This window comes from Chroicocephalus ridibundus, chromosome 11 (assembly GCF_963924245.1).
Source record: "Chroicocephalus ridibundus chromosome 11, bChrRid1.1, whole genome shotgun sequence".
Taxonomy (NCBI): Eukaryota; Metazoa; Chordata; class Aves; order Charadriiformes; family Laridae; genus Chroicocephalus; species Chroicocephalus ridibundus.
This window is the reverse complement of record NC_086294.1, coordinates 5,710,881-5,731,031: the sequence shown is the minus strand read 5'-3', so window position 1 is coordinate 5,731,031 and position 20,151 is coordinate 5,710,881. Positions and strand designations below refer to the sequence as shown.

At 51.9% G+C, this 20,151-nt stretch overlaps 1 protein-coding gene across 2 annotated transcripts in view; it reads right to left on the bottom strand.

The window, feature by feature from the left end:
- The window catches only part of LOC134521769 (rho GTPase-activating protein 7-like), a 61,916-nt gene extending 47,883 nt beyond the window's left edge, over positions 1 to 14,033 (bottom strand). The window contains exon 1 of one of the 2 annotated variants that reach the window (XM_063348661.1): positions 13,799 to 14,033. In XM_063348661.1, the coding sequence (XP_063204731.1) occupies positions 13,799 to 13,979 (181 nt within the window). In that variant the 5' untranslated portion in view covers positions 13,980 to 14,033. Of the gene's footprint in view, positions 1 to 4,464; positions 4,617 to 13,798 lie in introns of those variants that run through there. The other variant, XM_063348663.1, reaches the window with a different exon arrangement.
- Between the last annotated feature and the right edge of the window lie 6,118 nt (positions 14,034 to 20,151).

Sequence of the window (20,151 nt, the reverse complement as noted above, 5' to 3'; positions counted from 1 at the left end):
TACCGCTGCTCAGCGCAATGTTCAATGAAAAAGCACACAGAATGAAAAAGCGCCGGAACGTTCCCGGCGCTGCCGAGCTGATTAAAGATTCAGCTCAGATGAGAGAGGAAGCGCAGGGTCCAGCGCGGTTTCCCGTGTGCCTATAAATAGCTGTTGGACATGGTTTATGCAGAGGTCGGCACCAGACAGCTGCGCCCGCCCCGGCCCCTCGCGCTGGTGGGAACGGGACCCCTGGCAAAACCTGGCCCCCTCAGAGGAAGAGCTTTTGAAACGCATATGGCGCGCTCCTGCTAAATTAACTGAAGCTAATGAGAGTTTGACATTTGCGGCAGTGGGAGAAGGGACACGGGACACCTGCTGGGGGGCAAGGCGTCCCCTGGGGGTCTCCCCTGGGGGCTGGCAGCTGGTGAACCTCTTTATTCACCTGCTGGTCTCGCTGACTTTGCTCAATGACAGGTGAAATGGAATGTTTCCAAAATGCTCTCAGAGAACAGAACGGACATAAGGATGCTGTTTATTTGCTTCAGAGGGACTTTAGGGAACAGCTTCTCCCCGGCTCTGGGTGGGCTGGGGGGGTCCCCGGGCTGGTGGCACGCCCGGTCCCCAGCCACAAACCCAGGCACGCTGTGACATCTAGTGGCAGGTTACCCCCAGAGCCTAGAGAAAGCGATCCTGGACAGGCTTTCCCACAGTCTCCGGACAAGCAGCCACAGGTGTGTCTGCATTTATTACGCACTCTTCACACCCATCTTTATGCGTAATTATATATTTGTGTGTAATGTCAAGCGTAATGGCTATTTCTGCTTAGGCCAAGGTGTGCTGGAGAAAGGGACGGTATGTCCCCCTCGGCAGACAGCTCTCATCTTCCTTGCACGAGGTGGGAAAGTCCCATCCTAGTCTCATCCTAGTCCCATCCTCCTCCCGTCCTAGGTAGCCACCAAGTGACCCGGCACCACCTCCAGAGGCACGGCGGCAGCTGCACCCCACCACAGGAGCAAACTGAGGTTGGGCAGGAGTTCAGCCATTCGCTATTTGACACGGCTTCCCATCCGTGTCCCCCAGCAGCAACCAGTGCTGGTGTTTGACCAGCTCAGGCGGCCGTGCCAACATCTCCCAGAAGCCGAAGGCACTAACAGCCTGCGCGCAGCCGGAGAGGTGGAGCAGCAGCCCAGCACATTCACCACCTCCTTCCCCTCCTTTGGCAAGGGTTTATTTAATATTTCACCCTTTTTTTTCAGACTCTGTTCGATTTCATGCACCATCATCAGTGACATATTCAATATTAGCTTGAATAATGATACAGAAATTAAATCAATAGGCTTTGCCTAACAAATAGAAAGGCCCCATCATGCAAGGCTGTGCAGCACGAGTCAGGGACACCATCTGATTGCTGTGCTGCCTTGTGAAAGGAAGGAGGAACAACTACCAAATACAAGGAGTGAAACTGAGAAAAAAGGTCAAATTTCAAGAGGATCCTCCTTCTTGTGTGAGAGTCGGGAGCTGGGAAGGAAAGCGGGAAGCTGCTGAGCAGCCCACGAGCACCAGCCTCTTCGCACAGCCACCCTCTGCCACCCGCCACAAACCTCTATCCCCCCCAAAACACCACACTCCGGACCCATTTCTGGAAGACAACGGAAGCAGCAGCAAGGTCTGCAGTACCACAGCCCCGGAAAGCTGAAACCGGGGTGGCCAGCACAATCCTGCTTCAGCTGCTCATGGTCGCTGAACCCCGCCGAGACCCACAAGTGGTCCCCAGGCTCCAGCAGCTGAAAGTACGAGCCAGAAGTTACTACAGTAAAAACCTACCGAGCTGTCAGCAGGGCCTTTCCTTTGTCTTTTGCCTTTCACAAAGCTTTGTTTTAATGCATAAAACAGCTACTTATTTGATGTTATCTATTCACCAGGGAAGCCAAGTTCCCTTCCCACACAAGCGTGCCTTCCAGCAGCTTCAGGTCCTGCCTTTTCCCAGGAGCGCCAGGGGAAGGGGAAGAGGCGGAGGAGGGACCCTGCAGGCAGGGTGCGTGCTCAGCCCCCCCTTGCACGGGTCTTGCCAGACCACGAGGTTTTTGGCAGGTGTCAGACAGTGCTACCCCTGGAAGCGTTCCTAAACGGTGGACTTCAGAAGATGGAATGGTAGATTTATACCCAAAAGAACAGCAATCCACATGAAAACGCTTCCAGAACCACCTCCCTGTCTCTTAATAGCTCTCTGACACAGGACGAGCACTGGGGACGGGGGTACCCGTGCTCACGACCGGCAGCGCTGCCCCCAGCAGCCCCACGATTCCTGGGGGGGCCTTTGCAGCACCCCAGCAGGTTTCCCCACTGCCGCACACCCCAAACGAGTACTGCCAGGATCTGGGCTGCCCTACTGACGCCTCAGGCTTGGGCTTCGTGATGGACACCTCTACTGGCAGCTCTCACCAGTGAACGCAACACATAGGACAGCAGACAGACAGTGGCCTCTCCCTGCCCAGCGCCCCTGGGGGGCAGCAGCCATGGGGCAAGGTGGGTCCTTCCCCATGGCCAGTGGCTCGGCCCCTCCTGCCCTCCCGCCAGCATCCCTCTGAGTTGCTTCCCATCGCATTTGCTGTATCGGCACTCAAGTGCATCATGTTTTTATGGTGACCCATTCTCCTCTTACGACTTTAAGCTTTTGTCAACAATTTGTTCATTTCCAAAAGAAAAGTCATTTTCTACCTTGAAAAAGACACCTTTTCCACCGCCTAGAAGACCCGCGTGTACCAATGGATGGATGGTCAGCCCTGGCCTCAAATGCAGCAAACTCATTGTGTTTCTTCTCAGCTCTCGTGCTCGGCACATCGCCAGGGTGACGCAAAGCAATGAGAAATAAATTGACTCAAAACTTGGCCGGAGAGCATCAGCAAACAGAGGGCTGAAAACTCAGCTTGATTTATTTTCTAGAGAGGCAAAGGACAAGAAATGCAGCGTCATTCCCAGTTGTGGCCCTGGCAAATGGTCCCCAAAGCCCACGCGAGAGCAGAGCTGCCAGCGAGGCTGGGCAGCCAGGGCCCTGGCAGCCGTCTGTCAGGGGAGCATCACTGGGAAGGGACGACACGACACTAATTCATTTTCTGAAAACATTCACTGCAACACTTCCACCTCCTGCCCGGAGAATACAAAATGTTTTACACGGAGCAATAAAATAAAAGCCACCATCTGACACGTAGACACTTAATACCCTCCTAGAGATCTGTCAGAGTTACTGTAGGATTTTTGCAGCACTACAAAGCAAGCCTTTGGCAAAGGCGGGAGCTGAAGCTGGCCCAGCTGGTGGCCAGAGCAATGATTGCCCCAGCACAGGGGCACCAGCTCCCACAGGCTGGGGGTGCTGCCGAGGGGCTCCAGCCCTGCCGAAGGTACCTGGCTGCAGCAGGGGCGAGGCGGGAGAGCAACCAAGGGGCCCAGCCAGCTGAGACAGCAAACGCGCTCAACCCGTACCCAAAAACCTCCTCCCGCTCTGGGTAGGACAGGGAGGACCCGGGAGCATGGCTGCGTGCTGAAGCCTGGAGCAGCCCCCCGACGGCTGCGGGCTCAGGGCACCCACCCCAAGGTCCCCTTCTTGGATTCTTTCCTCCCGGTAAACAGATCGCTTTTGCTGCTGCTTTTCAGGAAGAGGCATCAGTGCTCAGGGTGACCTCCCCTCCGGCGGTGATGTTTTCCCAAGGGCCGACATGCTTTCCCCACCGTGAGGCACTGCAGCCGCTTTCCCGGCTCCCACGCTGCCCACCCCCTCGCTCCGGGAAAGCTCCCCCTGCCCTGCCGGTGCGCAGGGGACGAGACCCCAGTGGCGAGCACCAGGGCACCCGGTGATCCCCCGCGGATCCCCCCTCCCGCTGCCCCGGGCTGACACCCGCTGCGAGACACAGCATTTTTTTATCTAACGAAGTAAAACCTCCATTTCTGGGCCAGCCCGTGGAATTTCACGGCCCGTGAGATGTCTAACGAAACAAACCCCGCTCCTGTGCATATGTTCACGGCCACGTGCATCCCCCCCCCGCCCCACACCCCCCCCCCCGCTGCCGCGGGAGGCTCGCTCGGTGCGTGCGGTGGAGCGGCCGCACCGGCGCAGGTTGCTGCTACCCTCTAGAGGAGAAACCTCTGCCCAGCCGAAACCCGCCGGCTCCGAGAGCAGGCTTTGCTCTGCCATTGAATGCCCTGCCTGAGGCTTTCAGATGCTTAAGCATTAGATTTCATGACTTCTAATAACTGCAACTTTTCCTTTTTTTTTTTTTTTTTTTCTAAATCCAAAACAAAACCTGTCGTTGTAAAACTTGCTGTTTTCTGTCGAAACGAACCCAAACAGAAGCAGCACATCCCAGGAGGGAACAGCCAAACCCACACCTTTGACATTCCGTCCTCCAAAACAGCCCACGCCCTGTTTTCTGGTAATAACGTTAAAGACATAGAATAATCAAGGAAAGAAAATAAACCTCCTCCTACCTTCCATGGGGAGAGTGAACTCCAACGTAGCACTGTCCTGTGCAGAAGTTATTCCTGTGTCCCTGCAAGCGAGCAAGTCCTGCCCGGGGCAACTGAACTCCAACCCCGTCTGCTCAGCTTTAAGCAGGACCGCCGAGATCCCACCCAGGACGGGGTGGAGAATCCTCCCTGGGAAAGAGCAGCTCGGTCACAGCTCCCTCCAGCCGCTCTTCGCATCTTGGCGGGGCTCTGACATGCCGTTTCCTCTCTCTTTCCCTCGGTATTCAGCAGCAGCCCCTTCGGCTGCCGTCTCACATCAGAGTTTGCAACGGGGATTGAGTTTGACAGTGCCAAAGGTGTGGGTGGCACGGGCCCCGGCAAGAAATACTGTCAGGACATAAATGCAGGATACATATAGTTTAAATCAGCTGCAGGACGGAGACAAATGAAACGCGCGGAGGTACGCGAAGCACTAGAGTTACGACAGTGAGAAATCCTCGATAAACTGGAGCGTGGCCCAGCTGAGTGAGCTCAGTGCGGAGCACGCTGCCCAGTGCTATAATGCGGACACCGCCCCTCACACTCCGCTCTCAATTTGCCAGAGGCAATGGGAAAAGCATGCTAAATCTGGTGCTTTTACACAGAAACGCTTACACAGCAAAGGTTATTTTCTTTAAAACAATCTCTGTATCGAATTCATTCTGGCTGGGAAGAGGCCGCTGATCAGGGTTTGAATTTATTTGGCAGTGGGGAAGGTGGCCAGGCCCAGGTGCTCCCGGCGAGGTGGGGTGCACGCACCTCCCCACCAACCCACCTGAGCGCTGGGCTGTTTGGGGTTCCCTGGAGTTTTGAGGCAGGTAGAGACTAGAGGATGCCAGTAGCATATTTGGGCATTAACGTGTTTATTGCCCACCATTCAGTTTTGGACCTCTTCCCTCTCTGTTTGAGACTGAACTGCCCGGCACCAGGTGGTTCCCCCAGACCCAGGGAGAGCTCCCATCGCCACTGAGGAAATTTAATTTTACAAGTACAGTGGAGAGATGGAGAAACCAGGCAGCGCACACAGCAGAGATCACTGCCGTTATTGCTGGGAGACCAGAGCTGATCCCTGGTCTCCGTGTTCAGCTGCTCACAGCACACAACAGATGCCTGTCGGGGCACCAGCGCTCATTACTGATTAACTCTGTGCCACACAGTATCATACCAGGTTAACGACGTTATGCACTAATGAAGGAAAATCCAAAAATGTTTCAGGTCCTTGTGGCTGCCAGACATATACAGCAAACTGAAATAACTCTGATGAAGTTTCTAGTTGGAACACGCTTCCAGATCATTTGTGGAGGGAGACATCCAGCCTCGGGTCCTGGTTACCCTGACTGGGATGTGGTCAGGATAGCCACATGCTTTTTAACAAGGTACGCTGTTGTGACAAGGACAGAAAATAGAAATGCAAGAGGATGTCTGGAAGAACAGTCTTTTCTGACTCCAGAAGCCAGAGGAGATGGAGACACAAGCCTCGCTCAGGGCACCCTTCAGAGAAGTGTCACCCCTGGTTGACTGGGGGCGGCACCGCCTGGAGAAGGCAGTGTTCTGCAGGATGCTGGTACCCGCACCACTGAACCCAGTGCATGCAGTGATACAGAAAAGAGAATAATTACCCTTCAGAAGAGGAGCAGAGCCAAAGCTAAGCTTTGTGAGCAGTCCCACCACCCCAGTCTGCTCCCCACTGCCGCACTGGGCTCTGGGGCTTTCCAGGTCCCATCTCCCGTACTCGCGCACAATTACCACTAACCCATGGAGTCCTGGCACCACTGACTCGCCTGACACCAGCACCGTGTCTTCTAGCCAGCCCCAGTTTCTACAGAGCCGGAGGGGCCCGTCCCGTGGCTCCGTGCCCACATGGGATGCTTGCGCCTGCTCCCCGGCGGCGGCCTGACCCCGGCTTCCTTCCCAGCCTCTCTGAACTCCCGGGGCCTCGGAGGAACAGCACCGCGGTATTTTTAGCCTGTTTACAAAGACAGAGCGGTACATTTCTGTGTGGCTTGCAGTGAGCGAGCACGAGTCGCGTAGTCGGTGGGTCAGCTGGCAGCCATCTGGGCAGCAGCGCAGCGGTGGTTTGCCTGGGTAGATGCTGGCATGAGAGGAGGAAAGAGAACCTGAAAGAGCACCAGGAGAACGTGACCATTTTGCTTTTCCTTTCTTTAATAAAATTTTCTTTGAGGCTCTGGGAGTTTCAGCCTCCCTCTGTCAGCGGCCCGGCTCTGCAGGAGCAGCAGCTGCTCCCCTCTGTCACTGCTGGAGACCACGAGTCAGAAGGAACAGCAGGAATCCAGTAGCTGGATCTCCTACGTGGTCTCCAGTAAGAGCATTATCCACTTTACCAATTTCTTTTTTGAATTGCGATGCTTGGGCTAAGAACAGCAGCACAGGAGCAATGGCAACAGCTGTTGTCAGAAAAGTAATCAACCTTCTGCAGCTCCTTAAAGTCACCTGGAGTTTGTGCACACACGCCACGTTAGTGTTTTGGCCATCCTGTCATACATGGAGCAATGTATCATCTTCCCCTTTGCAGACCTTTTCAGGGTCACTGATGCCCGTATCCTCACATCTTAAATACTTTTTAATTGGAGTAGTATTGTCATATATGTTGTTTGCATACAGGTGTGCTTCTGTAAGCTCCGAGTCCCCACGCCTCTGCATCTGGTCAGTGCTGGGGAGAGGACAACAGGCAGGTGCCACCTGGTCCGGTTCAGTATGAATGCACTATAGCTCTGCCGTGCCACCAGTGAATGCCATTTGTCCTTCTCCCAGCACTTAGAAGTGGTGAGGTTTTGTTCTAGTTAGCATGTTTTGGTGCAGACAACATTCTAGTTCCTTCTCCAAATGCCACTACAGTCCGCTACCACCTGCCCACGTTACAAGGGATGGGGCTGCGCATGGCAGAGCACTGGCTGACGTTCATCACGCTGCCCTGCTGCCCCTGAACCTCTCCTTAAAGCAAATGAAGGGCATCTCCAGGCTTCCAGCTAGGTACACACCAAACCCTGCTTCGTTCTGCAGCCAGGAGGACACTCAGCCCAGGCAGCCATCACTTGCTCTTCACAGAGTCCAGGCCAAGCCGAGAAGCAGCCGTATTTGAGCTCTTGCATACGGTGCAGGGTAGTAAATACTACCCATGGCTCTGTCCCTTATATTTAGGAAAAAACATGTCTGTGCTGCTTTCTCACAGTCCAGTGTAACTCGCATGCAACTGTCTGTTCTGGAAGGTCGCCCGGGTCAGAAACGAGTCAACACAAGATGTTTCATCTCCAAGCAGGGCTCAGCAGAGCTGTGTGCTCAGACACAAGCCCAGCAGAGGCCGGGTTATGGGCGGCTGATACGTACAGGCGGGGAATGGATGTCTTGGAAGGAGGCTTGAGCCAACACAAGTCTCTGGTGGTGACTGCAAGACTAAAAAGGTGGGGAAATCTCAAGGCATAAGGAGCCAAATCACTACAGTCCCTAAAAAATATGTTCAAAGGTCTGGACCCCCATGCTCTTGCAGGGAGAGCTGGGCAGGTCAGCAGTACTGGGTGCTGTGCCCAGATGAGCAGGAGCAGCGCGGGCTCAGCCCGGGGGGAGCATCTCTCCACACTTGCTCATCCAGCCACGGCAGAGCCCTGCCCCGCTCAGCGAGAGCCCCGGGAGCAGTTCAGCAACACGATTGCTGCTGGAAAGGAGGCAGTGACCTGGCTGAGTGGGGGACAGCCTTGTCCCGCTCCTGGGTATGGCTGGCCGCCTCCTGCAGCACCCTGAGCCCCTCCAGCCCAGGCCGTGTCTCACCTCCCCGCTGCTCCCACCAGGCTCCGCGTCAGGGCTCTGCAACGTGCCCGGCTGCCAGCAGAGCTGCCGGCACAGTGAAAATCACTGCTCCTGCCCTCTCTCTTTTGTACAGGCAAGGCAGGAGAAGAGAGCACCAGGTCGTAATGGAAATATAAAGCCTGCGGTGACCTGCCCTGCAGACAAAGCAACCTCTGGCGATGCCCGTGGTGGAGCTCCCTCCTCCCAGGGTCTGCCAGACCCTGTGTGAGGATCTTGTGCGTTCGGCTGCAGACACGCTGTGCGGTGGCAGCATTGGCAGGGGGACGACCATCTCCGCCTGGCCGTGGTGGGCTGCATTAGCCCGGGGACGGGGCTGGGCCAGGCACTGCTGGGGGAAAGGGAGTCAGCATGGCACCAACCGGTGGGAGCCCCCCCCTCAGCCCCGCGTCACAGCGGTGGGCAGGGGCGCAGCACGGGCTACAGCACCCTTCATTTTTTTAGGTTTCCATACGGCTTTGGGCAGTCTCCCTGGGTCCTTGTGGCAACACTGCAAAATATTTGTCAAGGCAAACAGTGTCCTGGGAAAAGCCCCCGACAGACCATGGGAGCAGAGCCAGGGGGTGCAGCTGGCCCCCCGCCCCATCCCAGGCAGGGGATGGGCGTCTCAGTCTCCCTGTGCTCCTGCGAGCCCAGGGGAGCCGCCAGGGAGACCCCCGGCACGGAGCACAGCCAGCCGTCCACGGAGAAGGAGAGGAGACAGCACCAAACACGCTGCTAAATCTCTGCTTCCCAGCCCCTCGTACTACACAGCAGCTGGACTGGCACAAAGGGATTTGTTCCAAAAGGCTCTGGCTTGTCTCCCCTCACCGAAAGCTCTCGGTATGGTTTTTTTTATGTCCCAAAATAGGGGGATGCAGCCGCTGGGAAGGGCTCACTCAGCTGCCCTTCTGGGGACCCGGCCCAGAGCAGGTCTGATACCATTCTTGGGGCTTTATTGTCTTCTCCTCTGCGTTGACCCAGAAATACAAGTGCACTGAAGAGTTCCCTAATTCCTTCACTGGAAAGCCTTATGACAACCTTCTTTTTAGAAGAGAACAGAAGTAATAATATTAGGTGGAAGAAAATGTATCTTTTGCTCTACTGAATACAGCTGCTTTCTTGGTATTAGCTTTGGTTTCAACATCATTAAGTAGAAGAACTAATAACAACTCAGGCATGATTGAACTCAGTCACAATAACTTATAACTCCCCTGTTGTTGTACAGAAAACAATACAATTAGAGTATGAAGAATTACTTCGACAAAGCAAGGAGTTCGTCACACCTAATTTTCTCCCGTACTTCTCTAAAGGAAGTCTATCAAACACACTATATGAGAAATAATTTTTCTCCTCTGACAAATAACAGATCATGTCCGATATCTGCAGAAACTTGAAAAACTGCAGCTCTAACCCGTATCACCAACAACGGCACGTGTACCAGCACAGCCCTGGGGACAAAGGCCCGTGCGTCTGGTGCAGGCGCTACGGCAGCAGGGAACAGCTTCGGCCAAATGAAGTGCCAGAACAGCTGTCGTGAAAGGCTCCATAGAATTGAAGTACCTTAAAGAGCAGAGGTCCACATTGATAAAAGCTCTTTAGCTTGTATTTGGAATAAGAGACGGCCTCTATGGGTTTTTAAGATAGCTACAGCTTGGGTTTTTGAGAATTACCTAAATTGTGTCACCCTGGGAGCGGATAGGCTGAGTTCAGCCAGGGGCATGGAATAGGAAACTGTTGAAAGACTTTAAAGACTTTCTATTTTTTGAAGTCTTGTTGTCTAACGCAAAACCTATTTTGATATACTGTTTCTCTCAATGCGTGTGTATGTATATATTTTCCAATTAACATCAGGATTACTATTTTACAACCTCTTTCTCAGAAACCCAGAATTGCAATAAACCGTGGTCCTGAAGGCTGATCTTTGTGATATGCTCCGGGACCAGAAGTGGCAGTTCGTGCCTTTACACCAGCTGAGCACAGAGGGATGATGCAAACCTTCCTGAGAAATGGCAAATGCCTGAACTCTGAGCTCCTCAAAAGGCTTCCTGATCGTGCTCAGCCTTATTCATACCATCTGGAAAAGTTGTAATTTAAGTAAGGGCTATTGTTTTACAGAAGAAAGAGACCATCCGTCCAGCAGAATTTGTGTTACTTTCACTCCCCAGCAAATGCTCGATACTCTACTGACCAGCACATCCCGTGTGTGTACCTGATAAACCCCTCACCGCTCCCAACGGGCTGTAGTGCTGGTCTGGCGGGATGGGCTCCAGGACTGCAAGCACCGACTACGGTTTGGTGCTGCCTTTCAGTCCAGCTCAAACGCCTTCGTGCTCCAATGCCAGAGTCGTGACCAGCCCATGCAAATTAAAGCTAGGATTTTCAAAGCGGTTTGAGGACCTTGGAGACCCCCAAATTATAGATCTTACGCACAAATACAGTTCCCAATGTCCTATTCCTCCACGGAAAGTCCCAAACTAATCCGACAGCCTCTGCTCCATCCTTGGGGAGGAGCATATCACGCCTCAACCAGCGGCATCAATAAACCTCCAAACTGAAACTTATCTTCAGCCCAAAGAATAACTAGCTTCTTGTTTTGAAAGAGGAATAGGGATGTTTTTTCAATAACAGTTAAGCCCCTTGGCACCTCTGAAAGGTCTTCTTATAAAGAGTGAAGTGCCTTGAGGCTCGGGGCGGGGGAAAATAAATCTCAGTTTGGCTGTTGGAGCTTCGACTTATTTTGAACGCAGTCTTGGGTCTGGAGAGGGGGACGGCAAGAGAGAGAACGGCGGATTGCCAGATGGAAATACTGCCACCAAAATCTGTCTCTGCAAAGATGAATGCAAGCCACAGGTGGAAAGGCCTATGCCCAACCCACCAAGTTTCTTAAAACAATTAATCTAGAAATTCCGTAACTAGAACATCTATTACTCTTGCCCTGTCTGCGATGCTGCCAGCTCCCTGCTGGGGCCAGGGCGCCAAAAAGGAGGAGCTTTGCTTAGCGAGCCCAGCGTTCTCCTCTGTGCCTGGCGGCGCAGGGTCCCAGGGCAGCCCCGGACCCCGCCACCCCCGGCTGTCATGGGGCCCCGCACGTGGGACGGCTGCCCCAGGCTCTGCTCCGTGAAGGCGTGCTAGCACACGGCCTGAGAGCTCGGCGTGAGGACTTGTGGACAGGGAGCTGCACGGACAGAGGTATTATTTTTGACATCCTAGAAAGGCTTCCTGAAAAACCATGCAGGTTCAAGTTCACATATTTCTGTAAGCACCATGAATGAAGAGAAGCACAGAACTGACCCTTAGCCTGGTTGGCTCACGTTGATTCTCTGAGCAACAGCCACTCCAAAATCCTACATCCTTGCACCAACCACGCCAGCCCCAGATTTGCTGACAACATCAGGTAGAAGAAAAGAAACCTTTAGGAAATGGGCTCTGTGACAGTCATTCTTAAGAGCTTTCCAGTTATGCTTTGGCTTGTAGATACCAGTTACATTTCAAGACACACCAGGGAGATATCAGAGATGCTGATGTTAAAAAGCGAAATGGAAAAGTTGGAGGGTCAGCACCCTGAAGGCAGCGTCAGCCCTCTTGGACCAATCTATGGTTATTTTAATTTTTTATTTTTCAACTTCTTAAAGACAAGTCAATGTTAAGGTCAATAAGAACAATCTGCCATTGTTATTTTTTTATTTATTTTTAAAGACAAGACAACATGAAGGTAAAAATTTGGATTTAGCCAAGGGAGCAAACTTTAAGGGTTTCTGCCATGCATTTGCATCTGTCAGGGACAAGAAGTTCTTGGATCCAGCTAAAGAAAACATTATATATATTTTTTACCCAACAATTGCACAGCGCTGTTTCCATACGCTTTCACTATGCAGTATAGCAGAAACCTTCCTGCAAAGCACAGGCACCAGACAAGCCGCTCGGGGGGTGTAACCACGCGTGTTCCCAGGTGGCGCTTGGCACCAAACCCACCCTGTTCCTCCTCGGGCTTGCCCGTTTCCCGGCAGCGCGGACCAAGCAGGGCACGGCCACCCCAGGCAGCGCGGGTCCCGCTGGCCGTGCACCAGTCCACGCTGCCTTTTGGGGCACCCGGCCTGCCCTGGCAGAAAAGAAATGGTGCAAAATCCAGGGATCTTGGAGTGACAGATCCACTAATATTTGTTATGGAGTACCAGCAGAAGGAGTCTGGTCAGGCCTTTGCTTCACACCAGCCCTCAGGATCGCCTGCTGCTTTACAGCCCCCCTCCTGCAGGTGTCCATCCTTCACCCCGGTATCGCTCTGAGGGGCGCAGGTTTACAGATTGAAAGGATCGAATTGGAGATTTTACGTTTCACTTATTTTAGTCAAGCTACTCCCCACTACCTACTCTCTTACGTTTTGCCCGAGTTGTTCGTTGCAGTCCTTGTGAAGATCAGCAACACCCAAGAGCATAACGGCGACAAACGGCAGCGGGAAGAAAGAACGAACTGGAGCACAAGTTCCCTATTTGGCCTTATATCAAATTGGCTCCTACTGCAGTCAGTCCAGGCAAAAACAGTGATGGATTTTTTTTTTTTTACCCCCTGTCCACTAAAATCTTTGGAGTTCAACTGAAAAATAACCTCAGTGCTGGGCCACCCGCAATAGCTGTTAACAGGAGGTGAAAGTACTTTGTGCGCTCTGAGGGGGTCTGGAAAGATTTGCTCCATCACACCTGGGTTTATCCAGAACTTCTGTATATCAGCTTCACTCTGAAAATCTGCCTGATCTGAACTCAAAGCTCTGGAAGAAACTCCTTGTGTTCACCTACCTAGTGTTCCGCACTGCTCCTAAAAACATATATATTTTTACCACAAAGTACCAGGCTTAAAGTTCCCAAAGGTCCTGCCAGCAACACTTGCTCTTCCAGAGGAGGTTTTGTTTAGCGTGCATTTCATAAGCACCGATGCCATCCTGCCGCGCAATGCTGGCATGTCCCTCCCCAGGCAGCAGGCCAGCAGCCTGTTTGCGCACTAGCAGCTAGTTTCTCAGAAAGTGACTTTTGCTATATTGTCCCAAGTTCTTTATATATCATCACACAAAAGCTGGTATCTAAGGGAATATTCCTTCATTTACTCCCTCAGGCTTATTTCTGGGCCTGTCCTCGCAACTCCTTGCAGTCATACAGGTTTAAAAATTACCCGTGTGCCTTGAGAAGAGGCTGCTGGGCACCGGGCAGCTGACGGACACCTTCATCTTTTAAAATGCCTACAAAACTCCGGCCAAAGAACAAGTATAAATATTGAAAGCTAGAAATAAAATTCTAGCTATATCTGAAGTTTCACAGCTCTCGATCCACTCGGTCCCACAAAGGAAAAAAACCATCACGGGCAAAGGCAGCGCCCTGGTACGACACACCGGGACGACACATGACACGGCAGCATTAAAAGGAGCGCACTTGCCAAAAAAGTAGACATGGTCCCATTCCTTGATCAAGGCCACAGCCCTGATGCTCATTTCCCACCAGCTCGGGATTACATATGCCTTTGGACTGACCTGCGAGGCGTTTTTCCCTTGCGCTCTTCCAGAGGCCGTCCCAGCCCTTGCCGCTGGAGCCCCCCGGGTGGTCGCTCAGGCATCGCCTCAGGCGGGGCTTCCTGGGTGCCTCCATCCTCCCCCCGACGGATGCAGCCTCTCGGGGAGAAACTGCAGCACGTTGGGGCCAAAGCAAGTCCATTCTCCCAGTGTTTTCCTCTTCGTCTGGGCTGGCAAAGCTCCTGCACAGGAGAAGCCGGCGGGCAGTTGGTGAACATCCCTCTGGCAAGAGCAGGGAGCGGAGCCCAGTGCCTGCGCAGAGCTCTGCCGCTCGGCCCCCTCCTGCTGTAAACACAGCCCTTCCTGCCGCCCAGGGAATCGATTGCCGCCCGCAATAAATAAAGAGCGAGGCAGCGCGTGTTTGGGAACACTCCACCTTCGCATTCCCAACGGCGCTGCTGTAACCGTCCATGGAGCGGTGTCCCCCTCCTCTCTGGGCTTGGTAATCCACCCCGTCTCTGCAGCAGGTCACGTCCCTGCCTTTACCAGTGTGTAGTTGTTTATTTGGGATGGGTTTTGTGGTTTCTTCAGGGGTTTTTAGTATTTATTTTGAACAGAGCAGCCTGGTCTAGTAGGAGAGTGGGAAGCTTCTCCTGTGTTATAGGATTAACCTAACCACTCAGAAGAGGTCTCCAGGACTGAGATTCATCAGTTCCCTGAGGAACATCCTCAGAGAAGCCCTGCTCCAAAGGCACTTCTGCCCTGCGCTATCTGCGCTCCCACGCACTCACTGCCCGGTACACAGGTGAGGAACGCTCCGGCCTTGCAGCCTTGTTTTACTTACGCAAACACAGCCTGGCACAGATGCAGCAAGACAGAGGGAAACCATCTTCCCAGGCACCACAGCTCCCTCCAAACACCTTTTCACAGGGTGTCCTTGGCTCTGTCTTTGCTGTAAGGGCAAACCCCAGAATCACAACTGACGCTGCCTGGGCAGGGACTGGAAGCAGCGACTGGGACGTATAAAAATCCTCTGCCCCATACTCGTCCAGCTACCTGCTTGTAACACGGCGCCCACTTAAACACGGTCTTACAAGAGCCTGCTGGAAGAAGTAGAGGCACGTCCAATCGTTAAATTTAGGTTCCCTCCCCATCTGGGACATGAGAGTGAAATAGCTTTATAATGGATGGACAAAATGCAAATACGTACCATGTAGCTCAGCAGTGATGAAGCTCCTTGGCAAAATCTGTCCTGAAAAAGTAAAGAAATTGATGGGGAAATAACTTGAATGGCTGCTGGTGTTACATATGGGCTTTAAACATCCACCATTGCTATTTCTGGCAGGAGGTGTGGGTCTGATATCTCACAGGACTAAGTTTTGACAGTATTTGTTGAAGCAAGCTCAGCACACAGCAATAGTTACCGGGCTGCTCCAGCACACACGTCAGCGTCACACGCACTCGTCTACACCTCAGCTGATAAACCACCAGCCCCCACAGCTGGGTGCTCTCCTCACCGAGCACACAGCTGCATCCAGGGGAGGTCTGAGAGCACCCCGGGAGTCTATAGAGCTGATTCCTTATGTCAGGGACTGATACTGCAAGCCTGCATCCTGATTAAGACAACTTAATTAACGTCCCCCAGCAGAAGGCAATCTGAGGACTGGAGGCAGGGCTGATGACAGGCGCGGTGACTGCTCTGAGGCTGTAAACCGCAGCATTATCTTCTCCTCAGCGCCGCCGCACACTTCAGACCCGCAGAGCAGGGTAGTTCTCAGCCACACGTGATGCATTCGATACAATAAACTTATAGGCAGAGCTGATTTTTTTTTTTTGGCCTGAATTTCTAAGACACTTGAAGTTAGTATCGCGACGAAGAGAAAGCAACTAAATACATGCTTCCATTTCAAAGAGAGTCATTCAGGGTTTTGGACAAATGCAATCCTGAGATATGCCTGTGGGTGTATCTGTGCCATGCAAGCGGCCGTTCCCCACGCCTCCCCGCCCAGGAAAGGCTGCGAGCAGCGGGCTCATCCTGCGCAGACACCTCCCTGGCCATGTTCTGGATGCATTACAGGGAACAACCCTTCCACGAAAATGAGACTTAACGGAATGAAGGCATTTAGGTTTTAAAACCAACATAAGCGGCCACCTGAAGAGGGATGGCAGAGATACACATCGCAACTTGTGCAAGAGGCTGGTTTGCGTGCCAGTGCCTGGAGAGCTGCGTAGGGGGACACAGAGACACCCTGACACCTCCGAGCACGAGGGCTGGGTGCCCCTCAGACATCTCCTGCGGACGGCTGACGGCTCCCTGCGTGGGGCCAGCACGGGGTCCTCCTCCCAGAGCACGGAGTCAGCTTGGGGTTTGGTGCCTCTGCGCAGTCCCAGCCACAGCAGCACTGGCACGATCCTGCTGCGCCGCACAGAACTCCTCCTGCTTCACGGCATTGCTAACTTGATGCCTCATGAGTCTGGGAGAGTCACCTCCAACTTCATGGAGACAGCACAGCTATAAAGAAGAAAATCTGCTTTGTAAAGCCAAAAAAATCAAGAATGAACAGTCAGAAAATGCATATAAAGGAACTAAAGTACCTCCCATTATTTCCCAGGCATGACCCTGGGCTTAAACATGAGGCAGGCTGAAAATGAAGCTGTGCGTAGGAAAAAGCAGCAAAGTTGCTCCACATTCCTAGAAGCTTCTCACATTCGCATCTCCACCTTGGGACTCCTGCAAGGGCCAAAACATTTCCTGAAACTTCGAGCCATTTCGAGATGAAGTGAACATCCTCACTCAGCAGATGTCTTTAGGAAACTCAGGCGTTTTTAAATTATCCATAATGGTAGAACAACAGATTTGAACACAAAAAAGGCTGACAGCTAGTCATTAGAGTCACTGCAAAAATAATCTGAACCTGTCCATAACATTAAAGGCTAAGATACAACTGTTTTTATGTACCATTTAGCATCTCCCTTGTGGAGAACTTGAGCATTTGTGCATCTGGGTTTCATCTGCACCCAGATGAGACCATGGGTGTGATGTTTTATCTTGAGTTGGCTGCAGCTGGTAACGATGTGTTTGGATACTACCACTCTCTCTCAGATATATTTAAAGAGGTGTGTGAACATGTGCATACTGTTAAAAAAGATAATTAATGACTTAACAGCTAAGGTTAAACTTGAGTCATTCTTTTGCCCAAAGAGACAGCTTTATTAGCCAGCATGGAGGAGTATTTATTCAGAGTTAAATAAAGAAAAATACAGTTTGAAGATTATCATTTAGCCAAAGATTTCTTATAGCACGGAAGGCATACGGTCAGAGCCAGCCAAGAAATGCCCTGTGTCTGCAGCAGGCAGGCACCGAGCGGCAGGGCTGGGCAACGGCATCAAAACCTGCCGAAAGCCTGGAGAAAGAGGGATGTGTGTTTTTTTCTTTACATGCAAACTTTGGCCATCTCAGCTGCTAGATACCGACGTCAGAGATTTCCTTCCCATCTCTAGTTTACCAGCTAAAGCTGTCATTTCCCAAGACAGACCGCGCCAAGGGAGAGGTTTCCCTGCCAGAGGGAGGTTATAACTAGATCAGATAGCCCTGGTTAATGTTCACACTCAGGGCAAAGAGCAAACCAGCTATCTGTCGTCCACAGCGTTATTTACAAACACCACGGTGGTAAAAGCAGCCTGTATCTCTCTCTCTTATCCCAAGTCATACTCCTCCATGACAAATAGCAACAGGGAGGTTTCTTCTTTCCTCCTCAAGAGGAGGAGTGTTCAAACAAGATTTTAGAGTTAATTATGTAAGGCAGGACAAACCAGCACTACGTTAAAGGGCTGAGACATATCAGCAGTTGTGTTTTCTTGGGCAAGCCAGCTGTCACTTCTGGGGACTGCCTTTACAGAGGAATTAGCATAGCGATCACATTTAGTTAAACCGGTCTGAAACAGCCATAGGAAAGCTTTGGTCACCTGATGTAAGCCTATTATACCGAACCAAGCAAACGCCCTCCTGCGCGGCAGGGGGGACCCCGTCAGCCGCCAGCTGTCTCAGGGACACAGGTACTTCCCACCCTCCGGACAGACCCTCCGCAAGGGGCTGCACCCGTCCGATTGCTGAAGTCGGTGTCTCCTATCTCGGATTCGTCATTTCCAAAAAACACAAGCAAGCACATACTTGTCACCTATACGCCAGACCAGGGGGGACTGCAGGCATCCTCAGAGAGCCTGTGGAGAGCTGTAGAACCTGACATCAGAGTCACAGAAAGGCAGGAACGGGCAAACTGTCACACACAGGCTAACATTCCCATTTCTTTCCCAGCAAATCCTGTTGCCAAAGGTGAGAGACCTTCAAGGAGCAACGAGCGAGGACCAAGCTACCAACTGCAGCAGGCACAACCCTGCCAGTCCTGGCACCTCTGCGGGGATGAGACTTTTCACAGAGGCAAAGGGCAGGCTCACACGAGCTTTAACCCTAGCGAGCACATCGCCTGGGGCACGGACGGCTGGAAAACAGGAGTCCTGAAAAGGCCAGGGCCAGAGCTGCTAAAACGAGGAGCGGGCTCAGCCCGTCCGTGTGGAAAGACCTGCGGGCATGATGAACTGTCACAGGTTTGTCTCCCTGTGTCAGGATGAGCTGTTGCCCCCGCAGCAGCGCTGCCACCAGGAGCCGATGCTCAGCTGCTTCCCATAACCCTTCTCCCTGCTTCCTTCTTCCTTCCCCCAGAGAAGTTTTTTGGCTTGTTACACGTTACGTTCCCAATGTACAGAACCCCGCAATAGTGTAGCTGTTTGTAGTTTATACAGACTAAGATTCATTCAATACCCTTGTGGAAAAGTTGTGGAAATCAATGGGATTATAGGAGCCCACTGAAGCCAGGATACTTACTCAATGGACAGCTGGTTGTCATCAATTCTTATGTTTCAGTCAATTTGTTATTCTGACACCCTTAAGCTATGGATTTCCTTTTAAATGATAAGTGTCGTATAGGTTTGGTTATTTAAAATTCTGCTTTACCATAATTGTTCTGTGGAACATATGAAACTTTTACACCAGGAGAACAGCAGACAGCCTTCCAATAAGGCTGGGAGTCTGTGCCAGCACAGGGATTTTCACGCTATTTTAAGCATTTACAAGTTGTCTCAAGCCTTAAATGATAAAAACATCAAGTAGTGAGAGTGCACTGAACTCAATATTTTGCTATTCAGCTAGCCTAGTGGGAACATGCTAGTGCAAATATTTAAATGTAAGCACCAGCTGGAGGCATTTCCTGCAGCTGCCGCCACGAGGCATTAATCGGGTGTTAACCAAAACCACTGGATTCGCGCGAAGGCGAGACCCGGGAGCTGCTGCCCTAGAAGGAAAGGTATTAGCTACAGCCAGGGTGCCCTTACGGTGAAGGAACACAGATCCGCTTTAATAATAGCACCCGGGATGAAGGTGACAACAGATGACTTAAAAGGACCAAGGCAGGTTTTGCGGAAACAATTTAGAGGCTTAAGGAAGATTTTATTAAGCCTAAATCACTAAAGAAAACTTGTTTGAGCAGTTTCCCTTCATCACCCTGCCACAGACAGGGTTTGTGGGAGGAGAGGTACGTATGGCCCAGGGCCACAGAGGAGCCCATGGCACATCCACAACACCTCCCGCTGCTCTTTCAGCCTATTTACGCGCATCCCATCGGGCTCACAAGTGCTTTTACTGGCACTGCTGGACAAATAATCCATTTGTATGTCATCCCCTGAAACACAGCCATACCAAGCACATGGGGCATCGAAGGGCGTTGAGTCCTGGCTGGCCCAGCTTGCCCTCCTACAAGCCACGTTCAGCCCACCTCAGCTGCCACCCAGCTCCGCGGGCATTGCTGCAGGTGCTGAGGGAAGCCCCTGGCTCTGGCCAGGCCAGACCCCAATTCAAGCCTGTGCAGGCTTTTGGGAATATCCAGAGGTAGAGATAAAAACCCGGAATAGGTTTAGTACTCACCAGACCCAAACCAGCGACTCCTGCATGCTGAGGAATGATAAGCGACATGCTGGGGAGAGGCTGTGTCCTGCGGAGCTGCTCTGTGGGGGTGCGAGGCAGTCACCTGCTTAAAAAATAACAGAGAACATATTTTTTAAAAAAAATAGGGATTGGAAAATAATGTTTAAAAAAATTAAGGCTTGTTTTCCATCAATTTACCCAAAGGCTATCCATAGTCAAGTAGCAGGGAAAGCAAAACCCAGAGCTGAAGGAACAATTTCTTTAATTTATTTTTAAAATAAGATGCTCTCAATTTCCCAGGAAATTCTCCAGGGGGACAATATTGCATGAAAGAAACCCAGCTTTACTTTTCATAGTCTCAGAATGATACATTTATAAGCCTATACCAGGCTAAAAA